At 46.7% G+C, this 26,297-nt stretch overlaps 1 protein-coding gene across 6 annotated transcripts in view; it reads left to right on the plus strand.

Moving 5' to 3' along the window:
- RERE (arginine-glutamic acid dipeptide repeats) overlaps positions 1 to 26,297 on the plus strand; it is a 177,630-nt gene that overhangs the window by 87,021 nt on the left and 64,312 nt on the right. For 5 of the 6 annotated variants that reach the window (XM_032131832.1, XM_032131835.1, XM_032131837.1 and 2 more), the window contains exons 4-9: positions 5,644 to 5,749; positions 7,231 to 7,327; positions 10,470 to 10,574; positions 21,484 to 21,532; positions 24,125 to 24,249; positions 25,027 to 25,126. In XM_032131832.1, the coding sequence (XP_031987723.1) occupies positions 5,644 to 5,749; positions 7,231 to 7,327; positions 10,470 to 10,574; positions 21,484 to 21,532; positions 24,125 to 24,249; positions 25,027 to 25,126 (582 nt within the window). Of the gene's footprint in view, positions 1 to 5,643; positions 5,750 to 7,230; positions 7,328 to 10,469; positions 10,575 to 13,998; positions 14,185 to 21,483; positions 21,533 to 24,124; positions 24,250 to 25,026; positions 25,127 to 26,297 lie in introns of those variants that run through there. The other variant, XM_032131838.1, reaches the window with a different exon arrangement.

Raw genomic sequence — 26,297 nt, forward strand, 5'->3', positions numbered from 1 at the left:
AGGGCAAGGTGAGTGTGAGGAGTGTTTGACATCTCAGAGTTACTCCTATGCGAGGCTGAATTAATTTCCAGCATGCTGAGGTGACTTGATGAGTTCCAAAAGGAGTTATATTTGTGAATAAAAAGGACACAAGAAAAATTCTTGCTGTAAACAGTCAGAAAATGTCAGGCGCAAGCCATTGTGAAAAAATCCGATATTGTTTTGTCAATAAATTATGCTCTCCCCTGCATAGATCACAGAAATGGGCCTTTACCCTGGAAACAGCAATATTTGATACCCCAGGCAGCTTATTCCCTGCTCAGCTCACACTTGAGTGAATCCACTGATCGATTATCCGCGGCTTTCCCAAGGCTTCTCATTTCCTGCCTCCCATTACTGCGCTCAATCAGCCCTGCTTTGTGCCCTGCCTTGTGTGCCCAGATAAGCCATCAAGGCATGTTTCTATTAGAAAAGCTCTTGTAGATGGAGCAGTCATTAGATAACAGTAACAGGTTTAAAGGTTGCAGGCTTTGTGTTGGCTCAGGGTAAGAGGACAGCCCTGCCCGGGCTGCTCTGGGCAGGGGCACAGAGGATTAATCTGCATGTGGCCACATTATTGCTTTTATTTCACATTTGTATTTCTTGCTGAACACTGACAATGCTTCTCTGTTTGCAAGGAGTAATTATGTGTTGCTACGCAGGCGTCTGAATTAAATAATCAAGCTGCAAAAATAACATTCATTTGTAGTAATAACCTCTGCATTTCCAGGCTGGGTTTGCTTGGCTTGCAAACAGCTGATCAGTTTTCTTAATTAATTAGCAAACAGCCTACAAAAAGATACCCTGAGAACGTGAAATTACACGTGCTGTTGTGGAGAGGGAAGAGAAATAATCCTTGCTGTATCTCTTTAGCTCCTGATTTCCAGATTGGTTCATTTGTGTCCCCACTCTGCTTTTTTCTTGTCCCCACAACACTGATATGAGTGGTCTTTATTTTTCCTTTTCTCTCCTTTGACTATTAGTAAATGTCAGAATTGACTGAGTGTGAAAAACAGTTCTACAGCAGGAGTGAGATTTCATGGTGGAAAACCCGTTGGAAAGGGAAGATGTTCTTTTCCTTGTGCCTGTTTTGCTGTTTGTTTCTCTGGAATTGCTGCTATTCCCTGACTCCAGCGTGCCCATCTGTCATCTCCAGCATTTGGCACATTGTTTCCAAAGCTAGTTGTGATTTAACATGGACCTAAATAGGGCAAGTAGTGAAGTACAGTGATTAAATCCCTCTGGGAGAATCTGCAGGACATCTGTGGTCGTTTGCACAGTTTGGTTCATCACAGTCCTGGAGAGAGAACATGGAATTTCTGAAGATCTGGTTTGGGGTATGCAGTAACTGTTCTGAAGCGTGTTCTAGGGAAAACAGGCACCTTGGAACTGTCACAAGTGCTGTGGAAATCAGGACATCCCTGCTTTTAGAGAGAAGGTGTAACATTATTTTTTTCCCCTGTAAGGCAGAGGCTCATTTGAAATAGAGGTTGACCAGATGCTTGTGAACTGAGATGCTTTGATCCATTTACAGATTCCATCTAATTCTTGTTCAACGTCCAAAACTGATTCATGCTGTTTAAAAGGAACAAAACCCAAAATGTCAGCAAGAACAAAACCCCCAAATGAGCACTTTGTGAGTGCTGCAGCAAAAGACAATATTTTCATTAAAGGGGAGAATGTGGTTTTGTAGCACAGGGAATCATTTTGAGCTGACAGAAGGACACTTGAAATTTAAAGCTCTTGCCATGGCTGCAATTTCTGCAAGCCTGGATTTGGCATGTGACTGACTGCAGCTTTTCAGATGTAAAGGTGTAAAAAAGGAAAAAAAAGTCACACTTTAGGAAGTAGGGGACGCTTCTTTTGTGTGCACATGGTTTGAAAATAAATAGTCTGCCACAGAAGTTGGCGCCTTGACACCTCTGAGTATAGTCTGCTTTAGAAATGACATACGTATTTAGAAAGTTGGCTGACAAAATAGCATGTCTAGGAATTTCTGTGCCATGAGGGATGTAAATGTGAAAAGGGAGACTCTGACAGACGTTTTGTATTTTTAGCAAGATTGAAGCTTCAGGTTAAACCCCACAAAATCATCCATGTTGGAGAGTGGGTACAGAAAGGAGTTGTCAGGCTGAAGCTTTGAAATGAATTGGACAAAAATGACCAATGGTGGTAAAAAGAGGTATTTGGGAGGGAGATCAGCTCACAACTCCCAAAGAAAACCCCAGAGAAACCCAGAACCCACAACCCAACTAACCCAACCCCAAATACGTCGTCACAGACTTTTCTGTAAAGGTTCCTTGCACATCTCATTGTAAATGATATTTTTGTTGCTGCTTTGCCCTGTGTATGGAGGCACGGAGCCATTCCATAGGCAGCATTCCATGATTCAAATGGGGAGCTGTCAGCAGTGTGCAGCACGAGTCTGATAATTGTTCAAGATATTTACACTGGCCCCTTTACCTTCTCATTTCTAAATCACTTAAAATGCCTCTCTAATAGAATTTAGGCTTGAGGAGTGGAAAGCCTGGGAAGTGGATGCAGACCATGGCTTCTCCTCTGTGCTCAGCCACACATTTGGGTTGGTTGTGTTTTAGTTTTATCACCTGTTTGCTTCTAATTCTAACGTTGTGTTTTTCCTCCATAGCTTTAAAGGACACATTATTTTTGTTTTCTGAGGTGTAGTGAAAGAAGAGCCACTTCTGGGTGTTAGGAATCCCCTGTAATTTCCTTTGCTTTGCAGTCTTGCCCTGTCAGTGCCATCAGTCCCACCCTGATGGCACCCTTGGCAATTCATCACTTTCCTGGAAACTCCTTCGATCCAGCCCCGCCTCCTGAAATCCAATCTTCCCCCGTGCCTCCGGATTGTGAATCTGATTTCAGGGGAGGAATTGTTGTTGTTCTCTTTTATGTGCAGAGTGGCTGGAACAAAGCACAGTGAGGCAACAGCCGATGTGTGCTGAGGAGTTCCCATTCCCAGTGGGAATCACTGTCTCCCCATCAAAGTCAAACGCTTGAACTGGCAGAGAGCTCCAGCCTGCATGGAGAGGTTGTGCTTTCCTGAAGTGTGGGATTTCTCAGTGATGAGCTGATAAAATCCTGCACAACACAGTAAATACTTTGCCTGCCTGCATTGTGTTCACTGTGAATATTCCTGATAAGCTCTTGTGTAATCCCTGCTATTCCAGTTTTTAGTGCTTATTGGGTGTTCGCAGTGGGGCTTCCAGGAGTTGTGGCAATCAGCAGAAACTTCTCTTTGCTTTGACTGAAGGACCAAAAAGGGTGTTTTGGGAGGTGGGAGAGTGGTGGTCCTTTATGGCAGCAGGGGAGAAACCTCACTTTGAGCCACTGATTTCTTCCCTCCAGTGTCAGAATGCTTTGTAAGTGCTGCCCTTGGCCTTGTCCCCGCTGCTGAGAGCCTGTGCTGTTCTGTGACAGAAATGAGAGGGAAGTGGGCTGGTGGCATCACCACATCCCCTCAGCCTTGGCCTAAAGCTGCAGCTCCCAGCTCTGTGTGATGCCAGGGCAGTGAAACACTGGCAGTGCTGATCCCTCCCTTTCTGTGGGATCACCTCAGTGGATGCAGATGTCAAGGATCGCCTGCACACAGAATTTGGGCACTCCCAGAGCTCCTCCTGCAAACCTGTCCCCTCCTGGCAGCGTCTCTGTGAGGTTACACAGGAGGCTGCAGCCATTCCTTCACATTGCCTGCCTTTCTCCTCCTCTTTTTCCAAGGTGCCGCAAGTCCCTCTCTTTTCTCGGATCTCCCCTTGTCTGTGGGTGCTTGTTCATGCTTGGGATGATTTGGTTTGTAGGGAACCCTTTGGCAGCACCTTCCCCGGCAGAGCACAGTGTGGATTTCCAGTCCTTCTCCCCCTGGTGTCATTTGCTATTCCAAACCACCACCACCAAATTCCACGCTGTATTTTGTAGTCCTCCCTCGTGGTTCCATGCACAGATGTGCCTGTGCTTCCTTTGCAGTGCTCCTTGGAGTTGTATTTTTTGAAAGATACCTGACTCCAGAGGCACAAACCCTGAAAATCAGAGCATTGATGCTTGTTGTAAACTGTCCTTATGTATGTGAATGGTTTTCGTGCCGGAGTGAAGCTTTCTGAGCATCCCCCCAGGGTTTGTGTAACAAAAGAGTGGGGTTTTTGTCCTCTCAGCTGAGAAATACAAAGAGAATTTGCAGAGAAATGCTGGGTTGATGTTTCCCATCATTGCTGCAAGCTCCACTAATAGAATTTATGAACTCTTAGCGAGAGGGTAACAGATTATTTACTTGGACTTTTTTGTCTTCAGAATTCAGGGAGACTGTTCATAAAAGCTGTGATGCACAGAGCATTATTTCAGGAGAACAGACAAGTCTGCAACCCCAATTTTTGAACAGCAGGCAGCAGAAATCAGAGCCGCCTCTCATTCGTTGTCCTTTTGATTTTTTTTCATGCATTAGACAAGCTTGTTGGCTTTGATTGCAAATGTGTTATTTAAAAAGCCACCACAGCAGGCTCGGGTTCCTCCTGCACAGCCCAGGGATGCTCAGTGAGCGGGTTTGGGGATTGGGGATGTGGAAGTGGTGGCTCAGTCCCAGCTTTCCTGGCACAATGCTGCCACTGGCAGTGGTTTGCTGGTATTACACGGGCTCTGCTCAGGAAGCGCTTTTTACTGGGAAGCTTTGGATGTTGTTTATTCAGCAGAAAAGCTGCAACACGCAGGCTGGTGCAGGGGAGAGACAATAGAACCTCCCGGCCCAGTAACCTGCGATTTAACTCGGAACTGGAAATGTTTTAGGAGCAGTCTTTGAAGGGTCTAGAGGATTGCAGTCCAGAGGAAAACAAGCCTGCGGTTGCCTCATGCCAAAAGAATGTTACTTTCCCTTCAGGCCTTTGTTTCTTCAAGTGTTTTGGAGCAGCAGGAAGAATTGCAGACCAAGGGGTTCAGAGACAAACTGAGCAGAGTCTGTAGTGACTTGATCTAAAAATTCTCTGTTTAAGTGGTGTTTATGCTCCAGTTTCCTTCTAAGAAGGAACAAATTGGCGGCTGGAGCCTCGATGAAAAAAGAGCATTTGGGGAAGACAGTTTTGTGTAAATTTTGCTGTGAGGTTGATGAGCAGTCAGAGCCTGTAATTATTGTGATTGAAGTGCAGTATCCTATTCTTTTGTGTAATAAAGAAGGTCTATGATTATGTCTGGATCCATCTGTCCTTGGGGGAAGAAAATCTATTGTCTCTTGGTTTCTGCTGTTAAGAATGGCTGCACTGAATGGTGTTACTGTGGGTATTCTTTCTTGCATGTTTGGCTACAAATACTTCTTATTTGTGGAAATTAGCAGTGTAAGACCATGCTGCATGAGGCCAAAAGTTGCAGTCCTTTTCTGATCCCTGCCTCTTTCCTTGGGTTAGTTAATGGGAGTCAGTGGATTGGGGTTTGCTGGTCACATGCACACAGAGATACAACTGCACGGTGAGCAGGAGGTTCTCCTTGCCTTTGTCTGGGCTGAAAATCAATCTGTCACCAGAAATGCCTTCCTCCCTTAGAGTCTGACCTCAGGGGTTTTTCCCAGCGAGGACTGAGTGGGCTCTGGTCTGGTTTCCCTGTCAGTAATGCTCCAGGGTTGTTTTTCAGAGCAAGAGGGACCATCTGCTGATGAACGTGAAGTGGTACTACCGCCAGTCCGAGGTGCCCGACTCCGTGTACCAGCACCTGGTGCAGGACAGGCACAACGAGAACGGTGAGTGGGCTCTGCAGAGCCAGCCCTGCTCTGCTTCTGCCCTCAATCCGAGGTTTAACAAAGCCACAACAATTCTGCACAGGGCTGTGGAACCAGGACGTGGTGAGAACAATGTATTAGAAAAGGGCTGATGGTTTCTTACCTGCCTGTTGTCACTGGTGTGTGTCCTGTCCCTGTAATCAGGGGCATTCCAGGTGTGGTGGACGTGCTGGGCTGTATTGTTACTAATAATTTATAATAATAACGACAATATTAATAATAGTGTATTAATAATAATAATTATAATTCCCTCTTTGAGAGAGGAGAGAAAAGCAAAATAAGCCTGGGTCCTTGGTGGTCCTCTTGGACACTGTACTGATAACTAACTGAGCACCAGATTATCTGCAGAAATTGTGGATCTCTTCTGTTTTTTGTGGTTCTGCCACAGTGCCATGAGAACTGTCTTTTACAGCCATGCTCCCTTACACACATGAATATTCACTGTGATTAATATTGCAGTGAGGGATGGAGCTGAAGCACTTGGAGCTGAGTTTCTCCTTTTCTCTTTGCAAAAACAAGTGTAATCTTGGGTTTAATAGAAGCAGAAGAAACTTTAGTATCATATACCAGTGCCATTTATCTCTTGCCTCCAGGGAAGACATAACATTTGCTTCTGTTCTTACCAGGAAATTTCCTTGAGGCAACTGTTAAAAATTCTGAAGATACTCCAAGGTGAACCATGATGATAAAAGTTGATGATTGAAATATGGAATGCAGCAACTTTCTGGTGCCTGACAGAACAAAGTTGAGCACACGTTCCCCTTTTTAAGGATATTTTATGTGTGTGCTTTTAGCAAAAGCTCCACAAATCTAACATTTCTCTTACTAATTTATTTGAAACTTCCAACAATGAGATTACAGGCACAGTGTCAAAAAGTATTTTTGATAGCATGGCTGTTTTTTTATGCAGTCTCATGTGAGTGGAGAAGTATCTTTGTGTCTTCCTCAAAGGTATTAGAAAGAAGTCATGGAAAAAGTTGTCTTCCAGTTCTTTGTTAACACTCAGAATTTTTTGTGTTTGAACGTGAATATCAATATTTACCAGAGCACTGCGCAGTTCCTACTGTCAGGATTTTGTTGAAGGTCTGACATTAAATATGCGCAACAACCAAAACCTTATCCTGGAAACCAGAACAAATTAATTTCCTTGGTTCCTTTCAGCTGGGAGTGAGTGCTCCTGGTGGTCCAGATGTGTCACCCAGTGCCCCTGAGAACTCTTTCCCTTCAGAAGCTCTGGGAGAATTGATGTGTAGGAATGGATATGATGTTCCTGCACATTAATTCTTACATCCCCTACTTTCCTGGCCACGTGAACAGCGTGTTTGTCACCTCAGAATGGGTATCTGAGGAACTCCTCGAGCTGTGACCTGCCAGGGATGCTGCACAGGGGCAGTGGTGGCCCAGCTGGTGTGTCAGGGGTTGTTTGTGTTTGCTCCCTGCAGACTCGGGGCGGGAGCTGGTGATCACAGACCCGGTGATCAAGAACCGAGAGCTCTTCATCTCTGACTACGTGGACACCTACCACGCTGCTGCCCTCAGGTCAGTCATGGGCTGGGGACAGCCTGCCTGGGACAGAGGTTCCTGGGGCTGGGGGTCATTAACACCCAGCTCAGCTTTGTCCTCCTCTCCTGCAGTGAGTGACTGTGCTCTCTGCTCTGCTTCAACAGGGAGCTGCAATTCTGCAGCCTCCGTTCAGTGGTGCTCAGCAGATGCTGGTTCCCATCGCTGCCAGTTCAGGTCTTTGCTGGTTGCTGCAGAAAGCACTGCCCTTCCCTCAGTGCCTGATTTCCCCCCTGACAGTGGCATCTCCTGCAGCACTGACTCTCGGAGTGTTGCCCTGGGTAAACTGCATTAAAGGCTTTTTCTGAGTGCTTTCCATGGTCGCAGCTTGGCCCAGAGGAAATCTGCCTGCCAGGAGGGAATCTGCCTCCCAGGTGTGTGCCCTGCACTCTGCCCTTCCCCGGGGCTGCTTCTCTTCCTCTCTCCGGGCTTTTGGCTGAACTGCCCAACCTTGACAGGGCTGAGGGAGACACCCTCACTTCAAATGTTTTCAGATCCCAACAGCAAGGCATTATTTTTCAGCTGATTTTCAGCATGCCAAACATGCATGGATATTGTCAAAATGCAAATTGAATAATCTCCCTGATAATAGTGCTCAGATGGTGCTTCACCAGAGCCATCTGGAGACATTTTTTTGTTCAGAGTCACTTTGCTGAAGCCACTTACTTCAAGACAAACTGGCTTCTCCTCTGGTGGGGGGGGGGAAGTCTTTGATTTACATATGAGACTTTTTTAATAAGCTCAGAGCATTCCAGTGGTGTGCTAGGAGCCCATGGAATTCCACAGTGCCTCTGCTGAGTCGCCTTCCAATTTTAAATCAGCGTTCCTGCAGCCCAGCTCACAGGAGCTGGGCTGTCCTGATGGAACCAGGCTGGAAATGTGCTCAGACACAGAGAAACTCAACTGTGTGTCTGGAATTTTCCCTGGGAGTGTTTTAGCTTCCCTTTTACATCCTTCCAGCTCTTTTTTTCCCTTTAAAGAAAGATAGAAATGGGAAGATAAAAATGGAATATACGTGTGTGCCAAACAAACTTGAAAAATACCCTCTGAGTGTACAAGATGAGCATAAGGATAATTGCACATGGTGTTCTTGCAGAGAACATGGAGGAGGCAGAATGTGTCGTGATGCATGAAAGGTTAACACGAAATTCTAATTTATTATAATATGAGATTATTTCTCTGCCCTCTGCAAACAAATGGCTCTGGACACACAATGAATTGATGACAAACTGGGTAATAAAACCAGTGATTGTAACTACCAATCTTCTGCTCTAACCAGTGGAAAAATTTAACTAGAGGGTAGTTGTAGATCTCTGTGGAAGTGTGTAATAAAAGTTACGTGCTTTTTCCCTCTCTGGTAAATCTTCCTGGTGAAATGCAGAACTCCTGGTCTGAAATGCTGTGAACAGGATGTGCTGCTGCCATCGATAGAGATAACGCAGCTTATCTGGAAAATACTTACTAGCTGGCAGGTGAATTATTGAAAGGAAGCTAAAACCCTTTCCCCAGAATACTTTAAAATGTGAATTTAATGTGAAATATCGAAACAAATCCCCCTGCTCATTTTGTGTCTTTCTAAATGACTAAACTTGGAAACCAGCGTCAGCCTCCAGTGAGAATATCACTGTTAGTGAGTGATTTTCACAGACCTGCTGCTGGTCCTTTGCAACCTGCCAGGCCCTGGGCAGTGTCCAGGGCTGCTTTTGGTCTGCCAGGAGGGGCATGGGCTGGGCACTGGGCAGGCCCAGGGGCAGCTCTGCAGCCTCCACTCCCAGGAGCAATTTTGCCTCAAAACAGCCCTGACTTTATTCATCCCTCATCCTCCTGGGGCATTCCTGTGCCCTGCAGCAGCTGTTTACTCAGAGCTCCAGGTCCAGGGCAGAGCTCTGAGAGGCTGCTGGCTGCTGAAGCCTTTCCGAAGTGCTTTACCCTGAAAAGATGAGGAAGGGGAACGAGCTGAGCGTTTTGGCCTCCCCAGTGCTCTTGTTCAGGGATGCCTTTGCTGAGGGATGCCAGCTCTGCATCTCTGTGCCCACGCTGCTCAGCAGGATCACTGCAGGAAAACAATGATTCCTCTGGGTGTGCTGGTGGCTACAGCACTTTTTATTCCTTTTTAACCAGAACTGGCAAACCTTTACCATGTTCAATAAGCCCCTTAGCAGCCCATTTATAACGGTGAGCACTGTTCAGGAGATACCAGTGAGGAGAGATGAGATCTGTGTTAGAGCCTGACAGTCTGAGGAAAAGAAATATCTTGTGTTTGTGTTCATTGCACTGACTCAGGTTTAGATAAAAAGGCCCAGGCCTGTCTGCCTGGCTCATTTCTCTGCCTGCTTCTGATGTGATTTACCCCGGGGCAGCAAACTGGGCTGTGTGACTGGCAGAGCACGAGCAGCAACAAACCATCCAGGAAATAGGAAGCAACTTCTTATAGTCGGTCTTAATGCTCATCTTAAGGATAATGACTTCATCAGCAAGCTGTATCAAAAAAATTATTAGCAATCTGGGCTAGAACAAGCTAATAAATCCTCAAGAATCCATTTTTCCTCTTTTTTTTTAATAAGTCTTTGTATGTTTTACTCTCTCAGGAATGAAAATAGAAGGAAGAAACTTCTGCTTGCTTGGAATTTGGATTGCAGACTTGCTAAAAGCACCACAGCTCTGCTTTTTATTTGGAGTTTTTGTTAAACTGAAGTTTTATTCAGCCTCTTAAATAGAAAGAAAGCTGACTTCAACAATGTGGACAGTAGAATTTTGGAAAATGTAACTGTAACAGAACTGTAGAAACTTTGCAAATTAGACATTGTCAGGATTGCATTTCTAGCTATTGTTTGTTGGGCTGATTAAATTTGGGCTCCTCGGGGCTGTGCTGGCTGGAGGAGAATTAATGAATGTTTGTGGAGCACCATCTGAGCTGCTGTAACTGCATTTCCTTCCCTTCCCACCGTGGGAAGAACCCACGTGGATTTTTCTTACAACAGCCTTGTATTTATGATGTTTTGGACATTTATGAGAGCAAGGATGCCTGTGGCTTCTACCCAGATTGCAGTGGCACTTAATTAAAGTAGCTGTTATTCAAGCTAGAATTCTAATGCTGTTTTCTCCTCTTTCTTTCTTTCAGAGGGAAGTGCAACATCTCCCATTTCTCTGACATATTTGCTGCTAGAGAGTTCAAGGCACGAGTGGATTCATTTTTCTACATCCTGGGCTATAATCCAGAGACAAGGTATGTGAAAATGGCTTTTAAACTCCACTGCTGACCTGAGCTGGTGTTCACTCAAAAGTTGGACTTGATGATCTTGGAGGTCTTTTTCAACCTTAATTCTATGAAAATTACTCAAGGGAAGAAAGGTCAAAATCCAGCTGGTAGGAAGGTGGGGTGGAAGGGATGCAAGGGAGAAGCTGCACCTTTCTGAGCGTGTGTTTATACAAGAGAAAAATCAGAGTACGAAACAAAATTGTGCAGTGAGTCCTGACATCCGGATGCGTCTCTGGTAAATAATGTGCTGCTTCTAAACAGCTTCTTGGAAATGTGGAAGCTTTTTACATGTTGCAGATTTTATCAGGAATTCTTGGCTGTCTTGTTGGTTGAATGTACACCCCTGAAAATACTTCTAAAAATCATTTGCATCTTCTAGTCAGCAAAGTTGCAATTTAGACACTTCTAAGAAATTAAATTGAAAGTTTTGCAAGTGTGGAAATTCCTGCTTTCATATGAAAATAGTCATTTCAGAGTCCCATAGCAGGAATTCCTGGTTTATGCTTTGCTGGCCTAGAACAAATGAGAGGTACAGAAAGAACTTCTTTGGGAATCAGTTCGTATTTGAGGAAGGTGTGTCCAGCACGCTCTTCAATCTGCCTGGGGTTTGTTCAGCCAGCCTTGGACAGCTGTGTTTGGAAAGCACAGCTCAGGCCAGGCTGTAGCTTTGTTATTTTCTGGGTCCAAACACAACACTTTCTCCATGTATGGGACTTTCTGAACACAGAAAATGCCTCACAAGTGCCAGCCTTGAGGATTTTGTGGTTCAGGGGGGATATTCCCATGAGCACTCCAGGGAAAGGTGAATAAATTGGCCCAGGTCTGTGCCCACTGGAAGGTGATTGTTCCTTTCAGTGCAGAACACAATCAGCTGTGGACCTTGATTTCCAGAGCTATTGTGGAGAAAAGTCTCATTTGAAGCAGGGATTAGATAAGCATATAAATAATAAATATTTGAATTGTTACATGGTAGATTTACTGTTTCTAATGCAGATCTGAATCTTTGTGCTTCAGGGCATTGCCAGCCACTAACTGCTTGCAGTTAGGAAGGAACTCCCTGTGTGGGTATTTATTATGTAATTGCCTATTTATGAGGCTTCCTGTACCTTATTCTGAAGTGTCTTAATCTGTCTTTGTGGCTGAGAGGGAACTGGACTGGTGAAACTCCCTCACTCGGGCACTTCCCCTTCACTGTGAGTCTCTGGGAGCCAATCTTGCTATGCTGAGCCCTGGGAATATCCCGAAGTTGAACATATAACAATATGTTAGAATGCTTTTGGAACATTACTGGTGTATTTTCTTTTGAGCAGTCCACCAAGGCAAGGCATTTATGAGGTTTTTATGGTGCCCCTCTCTGATACTCAGCACCCTCTGTGACCCCTGTGTTTGTCACTGTACTTCAATGCATTTTGGGTTTGAGTGTTTGTATTGGTGGCTAATGGATGATTTCTCCTGTGAAATGCCATTTTTGTTGCTGTCAGTGGGGTTTTAAACCCACTTTCTGTGTAGAAGTAGCTGTTAATTCTTCCAGCTATTAGAGAATGACTGAGCCTGAAGAGATCGATGAAATGACAAAGCAGAGCACTCACTGATCAGCTAATTACTCAGACTGGCCAGCTCTCAAAAGTAGGTTTTCCTTCATTTGGTTGCAGCCAGGCTTTTTTCCTAATTCCAGCTCTTCAAGCCTATATTTTGTCTTGGAATGGGGAAGGTTCAGAGAGAGGAGCTAAGTGAAGGCTGACACTGACACCTCTGAGTATACATAGATTTAAAAGCTGCTGAATTTTTGCTTGGAACTAAGAAATAACCAGGTACTATTCTAGAGAGTTTCATGGCCATGGATCAAAATCCTTCCTCCCAAACATTGTTTAGTGTTGTAGAAAAAAATAATGCCAAACATTCAAGGCTTGGATGAATTTCGGAGTGGAGGTTTTGGGAAGCGTTTGTGTTTTAGTTGCACAACATTTGCTTTTCCTTTATTTTTAATCTTCTGGAGTGTTCTTGCTGGGGGATGTTGTGAGCGATGTGATTTTTGGGGTGTCCTGTATCTTAGGGAATGGCTTTAGATCGTTTCAGCAGAGCCACAGGAGCTGAAACACTCAGTTTACTGAACAATTAAATTATTACGGTAGTTCATTGAAGGAGCCAGGCTCTTGGTGAAGGTTCCCAAGCAGGGGGTGGGAGGTAACAGAGAATAATCAACAAGGAAATTGTGTATCCACCTATGCTACAATGAAAATTTCTCACTGGAGTATTGTAGGACAAGATCAAGGTTTGTTTTGTGGCCTGATCTGCTTTGCTTACTCTGTCTTCCAGACTTGAAAATTTGGGAAACTTTTTCTCCTTCTTTAGCCTCATGGTAGATTGAGGCATCTCAGAAAAAAGAGGGAAATAGAGGGAAATCCTCTGGAAAATGTAGAGGGATGTATCCTAATTAAAGCCTTGCGTGCTGCAGGGGAAGGGATGTTCCCTTCATGTAAATGGTACCTAAGAGCATGTTTGAGAATTAAGTAATAAAAATAGGGAGGTCAGGGATGAAGGCTGGTGCGGGAAGCTCAGGCAGTGAGTCAGGCCTGGCTCCTCGGGGGTTCACGCTGTGTTCACACGTGCTGGTTGTGAGAATTAATATTCCCTAAATGCTCTGTACGCTGCAGCACTGACAGGAGAACGCGAGTGTTCTGTGACTAAGCTTCGTGCTCCGCTTTCCAGCACATGAACTGTGCATTCAAACGTGGAGCTTTAGCACCTGAAGCCCTCAGAGCCTTGGAAGGAAGGCGATTTTCAGCAGCGGGAGTAGCAAGGCGCTGGGGCTGGTGCTTGGATCGCACCTGGAGCAGCGCAGGGGCCGGGCTGGGCTCGGCGCGTTGGCCGTGCGGGATCCCCCAGCCAAGGCCCCTCATCCCTCATCCCTCCCTCACCCCTCCGTGCCTCCATCCCCTCCCGCGGCCGGGGAGGGCTCGGCTGCTCCCGGCTGCATTTGCGGAGCTCGGGCCGGGGCTGATTGCTGTTATTTACAGAGCAGGGATTGCCTGGGGAGCCCGGCTGCATCTCCGGAATCCCGGCTGGGGTTGATGGCGTGGGGGGAGCCCGGCTGTACTGGCGGATCCCCGGTCGGGGTTGATCGCTGTATTTATTCGCGGATCCCTGGCTGTATTTATTCGCGGATCCCTGGCTGTATTTATTCGCGGATCCCTGGCTGTATTTATTCGCGGATCCCCGCTGTATTTACTCGCGGATCCCCGCTGTATTTACTCGCGGAGCGGGGCTGGCGCGGGCAGCCCGCGGAGCCGTTCCGGAGGCAGGGCTGAGGGAGGCAGGGCTGAGGGAGGGAGGGAGGGTCACAGCACATGCTCAGTGCCGCCGGTCCGAGGGCGAAGTTTCTGCGTTCTGCGTGCGGGCTTAGGTCACAGCACAAGCTCAGTGCAGGCTCGGCGAGGTCTCCCAGCCCGCATGTGCCTCCATTTTGAGTTGGTAGAGTGGAAAAGGCAGAGTTTGAGCTGGTAATAGAGGGCTCAGCAATCCATCCCAACCCACAAGCGCCTGTCATAGTCATGGATGATCCATTCAGCCCCTGCAGGTAGGCTACATCACTCCGGCCTCCCCGAAACCATGGTGATTTTTGCTGTTGTTCGTCACTTCTGCAATGTTTATGAGATGATTTCATTGCTGTTGCATGTTCCTCAGAGCCCTGCCAGCACGGCAGCAGCTGCTCCCGGAGCAGGAGGGCACTGCCAGGGGCTCTGCCTGCCGAGGGGGGCACGGGGAGAAACGCTGCAGCGGGGTGGGTTTGGGGGGGGTTTTTGGGATTTCAGTGGAGCTGTGTGCATGCAGGTCTGGGCAGCTGCAGAGCCTCCCTGCCGGCGCTGCAGGAGTGCAGTCAGGGGATGTTTGGGCCTGTTTGGGTGATGCGAGAGGAGGGTCGTGCATCTGCAGCCATTGGTTGCTCCGAGGATGGGTGGTTCTCCCGGTGATGGAGGGCACTGATCCCGCTGACACTTGCCCAGGTGTGAAGGAGAAGAAGCTGCTGTGGCTGTGTTTGCTGTCAGCCACACGCAGATAACGCTGGTGCATCTGAAGCGCAGCAGTGCTGCCTTGTGCAGCAGAGCAGCTCAGGGAGAGCTGTGCAGGCAGCACCTCAGAGGCTCGCCAGGCTGGCAAACACGGGGTTGGGCTGGTGGAGTAAAGTGCAGGGCTTGGGCTCTGAGGTCCTTGTGGGACAGCCAGCGGTGTCACTGCTAAGCATAAATGGGTCCGAGAGGACTCGGGTGTGCTGGTGGAGCAAACACGGTTGTGCAGCCTGTTCTCATTCACAGGGCTCTGTCCTTGTGCAGAGCGGGGCCATCCTGCCCTGGTCCTGCAGAGCTCACCCCTCACCCTGGGCTCTGGGGCTGGGGAGATGCTTCAGTCAGGGGAACTTGTTTGGGAGTTCCTGCAGTGTTTGGGTTGAAAGGGGACAGGACTGTGTGTGCTGCTCCCAGTGACATCTCTGGAACTCTGTAGCAGGAGGTTGGCCCTTAGCCCTGCACACATTGTCACTCACCTGGCAGGGGCTGTGTCACTGGGGAGAGACAGCGACTTCTCACATGGGCACAGAGTGACAGGACAAGGGGGAGCAGCTTTAGACTAACAGAGCACAGAATGAGATGAGAAATTAAGAAATCCTGTATTGTGAGGGTGGTGAGGCCCTGGTACAGGGTGCCCAGAGCACCCTGTGGCTGCCCCATCCCTGACAGTGTCCAAGGCCAGGTTGGACGGGGCTTGGAGCAACCTGGGATAGTAGAAGGTGTCCCTGCCCATGGCAGGGGGTGGAACAAGATGGTCTTTAAGGTCCCTTTGAACCCAACCCAGCCTGTGATTCTTGTCAGAAGCTGAGGAATGAGTGATGAATAAACCTGCAGAATTCTGCCCGTGTCAGTGCCATGTCCATGTCTGTATCCTACCCCAAGTGTCATTCCCTTATCCATTTCCTTTTATACCTCCAGAGCATAAAAAAAATCAAAACCACCTATTTCATGTGAATCACTGGTCACTTTTGCCATTGGCTGAAGCAAGTCCTGCTAATGATGACAGAGCTCAGTTCCCTTGAGCTTCAGTCTGGCTGGATCACCTCTTAGTTTAGAGAGGAGTCTCCATGGGCCTGAGCTTTGGACACATTCTTATTCCTAATAAAGGAGCTACTTGAATATGTGCAGGAATCCATCAGTGCTCTGCAGGAATACAGGGATATGGCAGCTTAGCTCGTGTCCTTAACATTGGTTTTAAATGTTCACTTCTAGGCTGAAGAGAAGGGGTTGGGCAGCCAGTTTATAACCAAGCAGCTCCTCAGGTTTGTGTGCTCCTCAGGTGCACAGGGCTGTACACTTGGGTTTAAAAAAAAAAGGCAACAACACAAAGAGAAACCCAGCCTCCCTGCTCCCCCCAGCCAGAGAAAACCCCTAAAACCCACAGCCCTCCCCCAGAAAAAGCAACCCAAGGAAAGCCTGGCTGGCAGTCGGATGAGGCTGTGAGGTGTCTTGGTGCTGGCAGTGCTCTGAACTGCCCCATCCTCCTTGGTCAGCCTGGAGCTGTGCTCCTGCAGTTGTTCCTAACGGAGAGTTTTGTCCTGGCTGGGTGCCCAGCAGATTCTCCCAGTTCAGGCAGTGCTGGTAGGTGGTCTGGTGAGTTAATGCCACTCCAAACAGCTGTTAGAAATTGCAGATATATCATGGGAAGTGCTTGAATATTGTCCTTCAGATGAAGAACAGTCTCTTCCCTTTGTTTTGCCTTCATTTCAGCTTTTTTTTCCAGGCATAAATCAGTAAGATTACCTCTTTCCCCTTCCTTCCAATTCTTTAGGATGTAATTTGTTTTAATTAGAGCTTGTTTCCAGGTGTATGGTGGAACTAGGGATACCTTCCAGCTCCTTTCATGCTTCCCATTCTTCATGCTTATCACCTCTAACAAGAGCTGTTGCTTCTTCTCGTGTTTGCTATTCAGGAAGCTGGAGACTTGTGTTGTCAAGCAAGTTCAGAGCCCCAGAGGTTGATTATTGTCTCTGATCTGATGAAGCTTTATGGAAGAGTTCCCTGCTGTGCTGCTGCCCAGTTCCACTGTCCTGCACAGGAACTGGGGCTGTGCTGGAGCAGTGGTGCTGCTGTGGTGTTCAGTCTGGTTTGGCAGTGAATATTTGCTCTGGGAAGTGCAAAGGCACTGCCTGGCCATTTTAGAAACTGTACAGGACAAACACTTAAACAGCATTATTCCATGCTGGATTCATTTGCACATTTACTCACCAGTGTAAATGCTGCTTGTAAACAACACTCCAGTTCTGTTAAAATCGTGTGTAACCAGATAAAAACCTTTGCGTTTTGCAATGGTTCCCAGCAATTCATTTTTCTGAACTTATGATCAAAATGCTGGTGTCTTCCTTAGCTGGAGGTAAACAAGTGTTAGAGAGGTGCTCCATGGCACCTGCCAGCAAAATGTTCCCCACACAGGTAATTCCTGCGTGGAGAGAGCACTTCCTTTGCAGTAACCTGGCTGAATGATTGTCACCTCCATCCCACCTTCTGGGACACACTGAGAACTCTCTATAGGTTGTTTTTTTCCTCCTCTATAAACACGATGAAAAAATAACGTTATCTTGAAAAAGCTTTTCCTGTCTGACTCAAACTTGTGCAAGCACTTCCTTCTGCAGACAGCAGCAGGGCAGCCTCCACGTCCTTCCCGTGGTGCCCCTGCAGTCAGGAGCAGGCTGGAGCTTGCTCTGGAGGTACAGGAGTTGGTACATGTTTATTCATTCCTGCTTTGGAGTGAGCAAGCGCTGAGAACCTTCCCTCACAAGTTCATTTGCCTGAAATACAGGTTGGATTTTTCACCCAGAGCACAAAATTACTTCAGCTTTTTTTTAAAAATCATAACACACTGTTAAAATGGGTTTTAAATGAAGCTTATAGTTACGAGGGGAAAGAATATTTTCTGAGCATTAGATACTATTTCTATAAAATTAATTTTAAAATCTTGCTTAAAGAATGAAGGTTTAAGACACAGGTGAAGTCAGGGAACTTGTTCCTCTGAGGTATTTAACTCGGGTTTGTGGTAGTTGTGCGATTTTTTTTTTGGTTAAAGGTTGAGTAGCCTGAACGTGCTTGTCCCTTTTACATTTTGAAGTGTGCAGTGTATGAACATGACATGCATAAGATAATTTTGGGTTAAAATTAAGGATGCACTTGGCTCAATATCCTGCCTTCCAACAGTGACCATAAGCAGATGCTCTTGGCTGCAGTGCCAGTCACTTTCAGGCCCTGATAAACTGGTTTTTAATCTGCTGAAGTTGGAGTGATTTTGTTCTCTCCTGTTTTGTCCCTCTAGAAATGGAACAAAATGATCCTTGCCAGATGTTTTTAGAACTGCCTCTGAAGAGCAGGGGTCTTTCATCTTGGATATTGGACTATTTGAATTAAAGGACTTTTTTAAAAAACCCTTTTCTTGAGACTTTCTTGGGAGTTTCTGTTAATTTTACAGAAGTCACAAGTATCTAAGAATTGCTTTACTGCGTGACACTCTCAGTGGATGTAGCTGATTATCTGGCCATTAATAATGGCTGGTAATCAGTGTAAAGTGTATGACTGCAGTTTATTCTACAATGCATGTGTCTAACATGGGCTTGGTTTTATTTAGTAAAGCTGTTGATGTTGATACCAGGCTTCATACATAACCCCAAATCTTGTAAGATTCCTTGTTCAGTGCTACAGCTTGTTATTGCTTATTAAAAACAAACCTACAACCCAAACCCCTCCATATCCTGGCTTTAAGATGTCTTTCCTCTTTTAATCTTTGGTAGTATAGAAATAATGACCTTCTCCAGCTGTTTTGGGGCACTTCCTTAGCCAATGGCCTGTCCTCACACAGGCATGGCTGAAAGCCCAGGGACCCCTGTCCTGGTGCCATCTCTGGTGCCAGTTCCACAGCCCTGACCCTGCTCCAGCTGCATTCCAGGCTGCTGGGAGCTGGTCAGGCTGAGGGCACTTCAGTGTGATGGTTGAAACTTCCTCTGCACGTGAAGTTTGTGTCACTGATGTGCCCATGCCACACCAGGCCATGGGTTTTAGCAAGTTGGCTTTGAAAACCCTTTCTGGAGAGCTCTGAAGAGAATCAGAAACACAGTTTGAGAGGAGGTTTGTGGCTGAGTGAACTGGTTGGTTTGAAAACCTTCTTCTGTTGGAGCATCCCTCTCATTTAATTAGGGATCACCTCAATCTGCAGAATCAGGGATGATGATGCCCGGGGTGGTTATGTGGGTAGCACAGAATGTTGTCCTGTGTGTGATGTTTGGGTTCTGGTTTTGTTTTTGGGGTTTTGTTGTGGGCTGGTTTTTTAAACTTAATGGTAGCACTGAGTTATTTCCATGGGTTTTGAGCTGTTGCTGGCTGGCCGAAGCTGTCTGAGAGCCAGTGGGAGCGCAGCATGTGGGGAGAGCATTGAGGGCACGGTGACCACAGCAGGACAAATAAACCCTGGCTGCTGCTGGGTGCAAGGAGCTGCACAAGAGCAGAGCTGGTTCCATGGTGCTGCAGCAGTGCCACCTCCCTCAGCCCCGTGCCAGCCTGTGTGAAAAATGTGCCGCCACTGCAGAGCAAGTCTCTTGCTGAACTCCGGCAGTAAAAAGGGAAACATGAAAGGAGCAATTGCATCATTTCTGAGATCCCACCTTGTCAGGTGATCCCTAACCCCGAAGGGCCACTGGGGCATCCAGCCCGTGTGGTCCCATCAGAAGCCTGCCAGCCTCCCGGCAAAGACCTTCCCTGGACGTGCTGGGCAAGAACGGGCTGGGATTCACAGCAAGGACAGGGCAGGGCTGTGCAGAAATCCCCAAATGCCTTTTGCCATTGCCTCCAGCCTCAGGAGAGTTCTGCTGCGAATTCCCAGCCTTGGATCCTGCCTGGCTCTGGGCATTGTGTACCAGCGAGTCCTGAGCCCAGGTTATCCCCAGAGCCGTTCTGCTGTGCTGTGGGGCAGCTCTGGTTGCCACGTTCCAGTCCTTCCTGCACTGTGTCTGTGGACAAAGCTGCCGGCTGTGCCAGCCTTGGTGTAACCTGGTGAGTGGTGTGAACATGACGGCAGGTGACAAACAGAGGGCGAAGCTCGTTTCTGTACTGGAAGTCATGGAGGAGCTGCTGTGCCAGCCTTCCTCCCTCTCTCCTTCTTCCTAGAGCTGGGAAATGAGAGCTCTGCACCAGCCTGTGCTGCCTCAGCCCCTGCTCGTCCTCACCTCTGAACTGTTTTGTCTCAGTGGTGCTGCCTTTGGCCTTGAACCTCCAACCTCCCTTGTTGCTTCAGAGCGGAGAGGACAAAGCTGCATTGAGCTGAACATCCTCTCTCCTCTCCTGGAGCTGTGTGGAACAAGGCTCTGTGGATCAGAGCGTGCTGCTTTGCCCTGCTCTGCCACAGAAGCCTCCTGCCTTTTTGATATTCCGGCGCTGGCTCCCAGCTCCTTTCTGACCAGCCCCTGTTTACTTTGCAGAACACAACGTTGCCATGGCAACAGGTTACTTTTCAAAGGGAACATCTTGTCATTATATTTAATCCACTGCAGCTGAGGAGGGCTGAAATATTAAGTTGTTGTTGCTATGGATACTGCTTTGTTACAGCAGTTTCTTTTGTGTCACATTTCATATACAGTGTTGGCTCCTTTTTTCCCTTTCCCATCGAATAAACACAGGATGCCATTCCATTCTTATTGTAATTGCTCTCACCAATATGATTTAGCTTCAAATCTGCAGTGCATTTTATTTTCCATAGCAAGAATTTTTCTTTCCATTTGAAACCCATTCCTGAGGATGTGGAAACAGTAAAATTATGGAGCAGATCGTGTGCCCTTGAGGAGCCAGGGGCTTTGTGCCCTTTTAAAATCCCAGTGGGATGTTGAGCAGCCTGCCAGAGCTTCCTGCACGGCAGCTCAACTCAGCCCTCACCTTCTGGGCAGGGAGCACCTTGAGGTGTGAATATGCTCAGGAAATGGTGATGGGGTGATGGAAAGGCACAGAAATATTTCTGCCCATGCTTAATGAGGAATGGTTGGAGAGCCCCACTGAGTTCCCACAGAAAGCGTTGGGAGCAGGAGTCCCATCCCAAACTTTGCTTTTAACTTTGCAATTACAGGGTGCTCCTTAAATGGCTTATTTATCATATTCAGTGTGGTGCAGCTGAAGAAATTGGGGGATATTTGGTTCTTCCCATCTGAGCTGAAACCAGCCCAGTGTTCAGTGTGGGTGCAGACCCTGCTGGTGCAGCCTCCACTGGTGCAGGGCTGGGTGCAGCTGCAGACGCTGCACAGGAATGTTGTGAGCTTCACTTACACTGATGAGTAGGGATGTGCATGGCCTTAAAATGAATTCTGGGAGGAAAGGAAGAGCATCAGCATTTTCTGTTGTCAGCTTTCCCTTTGCTCCTCACAGGGAAGAATTCTGACACCTTGTAGCTGAAAAAACGTAACCTGGTATTTAATGTATGACTTTGTAAATAGAAAATTGATTTCCTAGTTCAGTCATTTCCTTGCATAACCTGAAAACAAGAAAACAGTGTCAGGTTGTCTTGCAAAAATATGCATTGGGGGAAAACATTTTGATGTGTTCTCATTGTTTTCTGGAGGCTTTTGGCTCATATTTGGAGTGGATTTGTTTCCTCGGAGAGTAGCACTGTCCCAGCCCTTGCCAAGGGACACCTTCCACAGACCAGGTTACTCGGCACACCTGAGTATCCCCTCTTGTTTTCTTAATAGTGTGTTTTTTTTGCTTCTGTGCCATTTGCATTGGAAATGCAGTGACAAAAAAGAATATGACCCTGAATTTCATTAATTGCAGTTCTTTCTCATTGCTGTTTTTTCTTTGTATCTTAGGAGGCTAAACAGTACCCAAGGTGAAATCAGAGTTGGACCCAGCCACCAGGTAAGGAGTTTTGTTCGCATTCCAATATCCAGAGATGCTTTTGCCTCTTGGTCTGTTCAGATGACAGTTGCTTGAAGTTGCATGTGTTCAGATACAGTGGGGTTTTTTAGAATCATCTTTAGATAACTCACTTTAGAGAGTTCTCACTCCTGAGATTTTTCTGTGTCAGATGTTGATATGTCAATGATTTTTAGTAGCAGAAGTGCTATTGGGTTAATTCTTGAATAAGATTGGAGGAATATGAGTAACTGCTGGAAGTTAAAAAAGTGCTTTAAGTCATTTGGATTGTTAAAATAGAAATTGAGAAAGCTGCTGAATACACTGGGAAGCAGAATAAGGTTAAGACTCTAGATGTTCCTGGTATGTTAATTCTAATTTGAGAGAAATCCTTCATAAGCATTGGAAATAATCTGTTCTTACAGGGTATTAACATACAGCTTGCTCTGGTTCATAGGGCCAGATCTGTCACTGGGAACTGAGGCCTCTCCTTTTCCTGAGGAATTGGCTTTGTAGTGTCCAAGTGCTGGATTTTTGCATCCAAGTGATGAATATTCATTCAGACCCTCTTCAAAATCTTGTTTAAGAACTAGTGAAAGTAAATATTTATGGAACCCGATGTCACATTCTTAAGGATGTTTTGCCTTCAGAGGAAAAAAGTCCTTGGCAATTAAACCTGTAGTGTTCTTTTCAGTAGTCATAACAAGAGTGCTGTAAATGATACCTTCAAAACAACTTTCATCTCAAATTGTCATCTAATATTTTGGCAGGCATTAGCCACCCTGCTCTAAGGTATAATTACCACATGCGTTTATGGATGGGGAGAAAAAGGAGGAAGAAGGTCCATTGATTTACAATACTGTTAATTCTTGCTTGCTTCATGCTTTAGATTTCCATTGTTCTCTCACTCATCCTTGTTTCTGACAAATGTCATCACCGAGAGGATTTTCCCAGCCTGTTCCTTAGTGTGAGATGTTGTGTTTGGGCACAGGAGGGCTTGGTTGTAGCTGTGCAGGAGTCAGACTGAGGCTGGTGTTTGCTGCTCCCTGCTCTGTCTGACCCACCCTGGGGAAGGTGTGAGAGGGGTCTCTGCCTGCGGGGCTGTGCTGGTCAGGGGACAGATGTGGGCACTCCTCACCCCCCTCAGTGAGCACAAGGTGAAAGCAGCAGAATGCAGAGGTCCCAGCAGTGGTTTCTGACGACTCAGGTCAGCTGTGCACGGTACAGGTGGCAGAGGCTGCTGGCTGGGGTTTTCCTCAGTGCGCAGATCCGCCGCGCTTCTGCCTGTGGCACCACAGCACGAGGGACACGAGTGGGCACAGACCCTCTGCAGGACTGCAGAATTCTCAGAATTCACCTTGCAGGGGGAGAACACTGGGTCTCTGCTGAATGTTCTCCTGGGACAACTTCTGGCTACAAATAACAACCAGGGAGGTTTGGAGTCCCCACCCCTGGACGTGGCACTCAGTGCTCTGGGCTGGGGACAGGGTGGGGATGAGTCACAGCTTGGACTTGATCGTCTTGGAGATCTTCTCCAGCCTCAGTGATTCTGCGATGAAGAGGAAGCTGCTCCTGGGAGTAGTTGCAGTAATTAAGCATTTTCCAAAGGTACAGGAGGCTGAACATGGCCTTGTGCAGCCCCCTGGTTGCTGGAGTGCCTTGCTCTCACAGAAATCCCAGTGCTGGCTTATCCCTTTCCAGAAGAGAAGTTTAATGACATATCCATTTTCCCAGGCAAGAAGTAAAATAAAGTACAGATTAAAGAGCAGAACATGAAAGACATCTGAACCTGTGACTTGTAATTACTGGTTATGTATAAATGTTGCGTCTCAAATACGTTTAGCGTTGTAAGTATAGGAGGTAATTATAGGGCTTAAAAGCTGTTTCTGAAGAGGCTCTCAGCTATCTCATCTCAGAGCAGTAGATGACTAAAGATGCTAATTGGGTCTCTGGATAGAGTGTAATACTTATTTAGAGGCGGGGTTCATTTCGCTGAGCTATCTCCCCTTTCAGGAAATGTCTTTGTTTCTCTTTACAGTTCTAATGATTTACTGAGCATTTAATTTTAAACTTGGTGTCCAATGTGTAGGGTTTCTTGCTGATTTAAAATAGGACACGTATGGTAACTACCTTCTTGCCTTCCTTCATATGAGAGTGTCCTGTGAGGGTTTCAGCCTGGCAGGCAGCAGTTAGATCAGCACCCTTGTGACAAATGCTGTGTCTGAGGGGGAATTGTCCATCAGCTCTGGACTTCCAAACCATGCGGGCTGTGCAGTATGAAATGCTTTCCTTTCAAGCTCTGCTGTTTCTGTGTACAGAAAGGCTTCACAGGCATTGGGCTGAGGTGGTGTTAGCCCTGAATAATTGTCAGGAAAATCACTGTCCTTCTGAAGAAGGAGTGCTGGATAAAGGGAATGGGTTGGGGCTTGATGCCTCAGTGTCCTCAGAGTTCTGAAACTTGGAACAAATCCCTTCACCACCTGTTGCCTGAACATCTTCCATCTACCAGATCATACTATTCCAGAGAATTTATGAACGTGTGTATCCTCCTGACATTAAGAACAACTGCCATGTCCGTATGAACTCGTTTTCCAGGCCAAGCTCCCTGACCTGCAGCCGTTCCCTTCCCCGGACGGGGACACGGTGACACAGCACGAGGAACTCGTGTGGATGCCAGGAGTCAACGACTGTGACTTGCTGATGTACCTCAGGGCAGCCAGGTGAGTTCAGCCACCATCCTGCTGTGCCTGTGGCCTGCTGGGGTGGGAATGTGCAGGGTTGTGGGTGCCAGTGGCATCAGCTGAGATGTTCAGTTTGAGACAAGAACGCTCAGATTTGGGCCAGCACAGCATCTTCCCATCAGCTGTGGCTCTGGAGTTAAAATGGAAAGCCAGCAGAGTGTGCTGGCATGGAGTGCTGTGGGATGGGTGACAAAGGAGGAACTGCTCCAGGTGGAGCAGCTGGTTCAGCAGAGGATCCCATCAGGGAATCCCACTGGGAGCTCCAGTTTGCATTTCAGTTCCTCCCTGATTTGCCTGGTGGGTTCAGCAAACTGAAGTTGGTGGGCTTCACAGTAATTCAGAGTCTCAGTAAATTACTTGTAGCTTGCAAGAATTCAGAGGCTGGGGAATCTGCAATTTCAGTCAGTTTTCTGACATCATAAAACCAAGACGACAGCCCAGAGTTTGCTGTCTCTGCTGAGACTCTCTTCTCCTGTCTGCAGGTTTCATCTTCTGTAATCCTAATCAGGCTCTGCTCCTATGGCAGTGCAGACTTTTAACTGATGAAAGCAAATTAGATTGGATTTTAATGCTGGATTTGTTCCAGGTGCTGAGGGGACTCAGCTCTGCAGTTTTGTGCTGCTTTGCTGTCCTTGTTCCATAGTGTTGCAAGGCCCTAAAATTCATGATTTAAGGTGTAAATGCAGTATTTGTGTGTTGCACGATGTGTGCATCCAGCAGCAGCTGAGGAATTGACCCCTTTCCCCTCCCCTGCAGGAGCATGGCAGCCTTTGCAGGGATGTGTGACGGGGGATCCACCGAGGATGGATGTGTGGCTGCCTCCCGGGACGACACCACCCTCAACGCCCTCAACACAGTAAGTGATCCCCGTGGGCAAGAGCAGCCTTCCTGCCATCCCTGGGCCACCTAAAGCAGGGAGTGCCTCAGATGTTTAGCATGTAAGCCAGATTTTGGGGTCACATTTTTTGGTAGTACCTTCCTTTCAAATCCCAACTGATTTTCCTAACTCTGAGCTGCAGAAGTTCAGTGATGACCTCGTGGGTGGTGCCTTGAAGGTGACCCCAGTGAGTGTTTTTGGGAAGCTGCTCAGTTCAGGGCCACCAGCTGGAATTGTGATTTGCTCAGCTGCCCCTGGCCTGGCTCTTGGGCCTTCCATTCAGCCCAGCTAGTCTGGAGTTCTTACTGGAGTTAAAATGCCTGCATTCTTCACAGGGAAAATGTTCCTTGTGTTCCTTTCCCTTGGGATGGAGGCCACCTGACGCTGGTGCTGCACCACTCTGCAGTTGGCTGATTTGTTCCCTGACATCCTTCTCAGAGACTCAAATTTCTGTTAAGGTCAATAATGACTAAAGAGGTTTTGGAATTGGAATTTCTCTCCCCTTATCTATAATAAAAGCCTAATGCAGAAAATTCATTTAACTTCACTGCTTCTCTATCTACTTTAATTACTCCCTTTAATCGCTTGGCAGCCTGAGGAATCTGCAGTTGCACTTGTAGAGTTCTTGCTTCTGAAATTAGATTAGTCCCAAAATACTTGGGTTTGTTCTTCTGATTCTTTTCTCTTTGTGTTTCTAGTGCATGTCTATTTTAGAAAATGCTTTCCTTGTCCACTTTGAATTTTTCTAGAAAAGAGTTTCCTTATAAATAATAGTTCTGTCAGGGATATTTTAAGAAACTTTGACTTATTTCTGGAAACCTGCTTGTTTAACTTTAAACAGTTTAGATAGGTCACTTGTTGTCCTGACAAAATGGTACCTTTTTTATCTTTCAGTTCACCACGTATTTAAAACAGATCAGATTTATCTGATAAATGATTTGTGAGCCTCTTAACCTGCACTAAGTTGTGTCTTTGTTTAGAAATTATCATATGCAACCCAGAAGATTAATGTAAAAGAAAATGGTGTGGTATGATTTCTTATTATGGAAATCCAATAAACTTTGGAGGAGCACTTCACATAAATCAGTCTTGACAAGCTCCTTTGCTGCTGTTTTATTTATGTAATAACAGGTGCTGTAAGCCCCCAGAA

This window comes from Corvus moneduloides, chromosome 22, assembly GCF_009650955.1.
Source record: "Corvus moneduloides isolate bCorMon1 chromosome 22, bCorMon1.pri, whole genome shotgun sequence".
NCBI classification, from domain to species: Eukaryota; Metazoa; Chordata; class Aves; order Passeriformes; family Corvidae; genus Corvus; species Corvus moneduloides.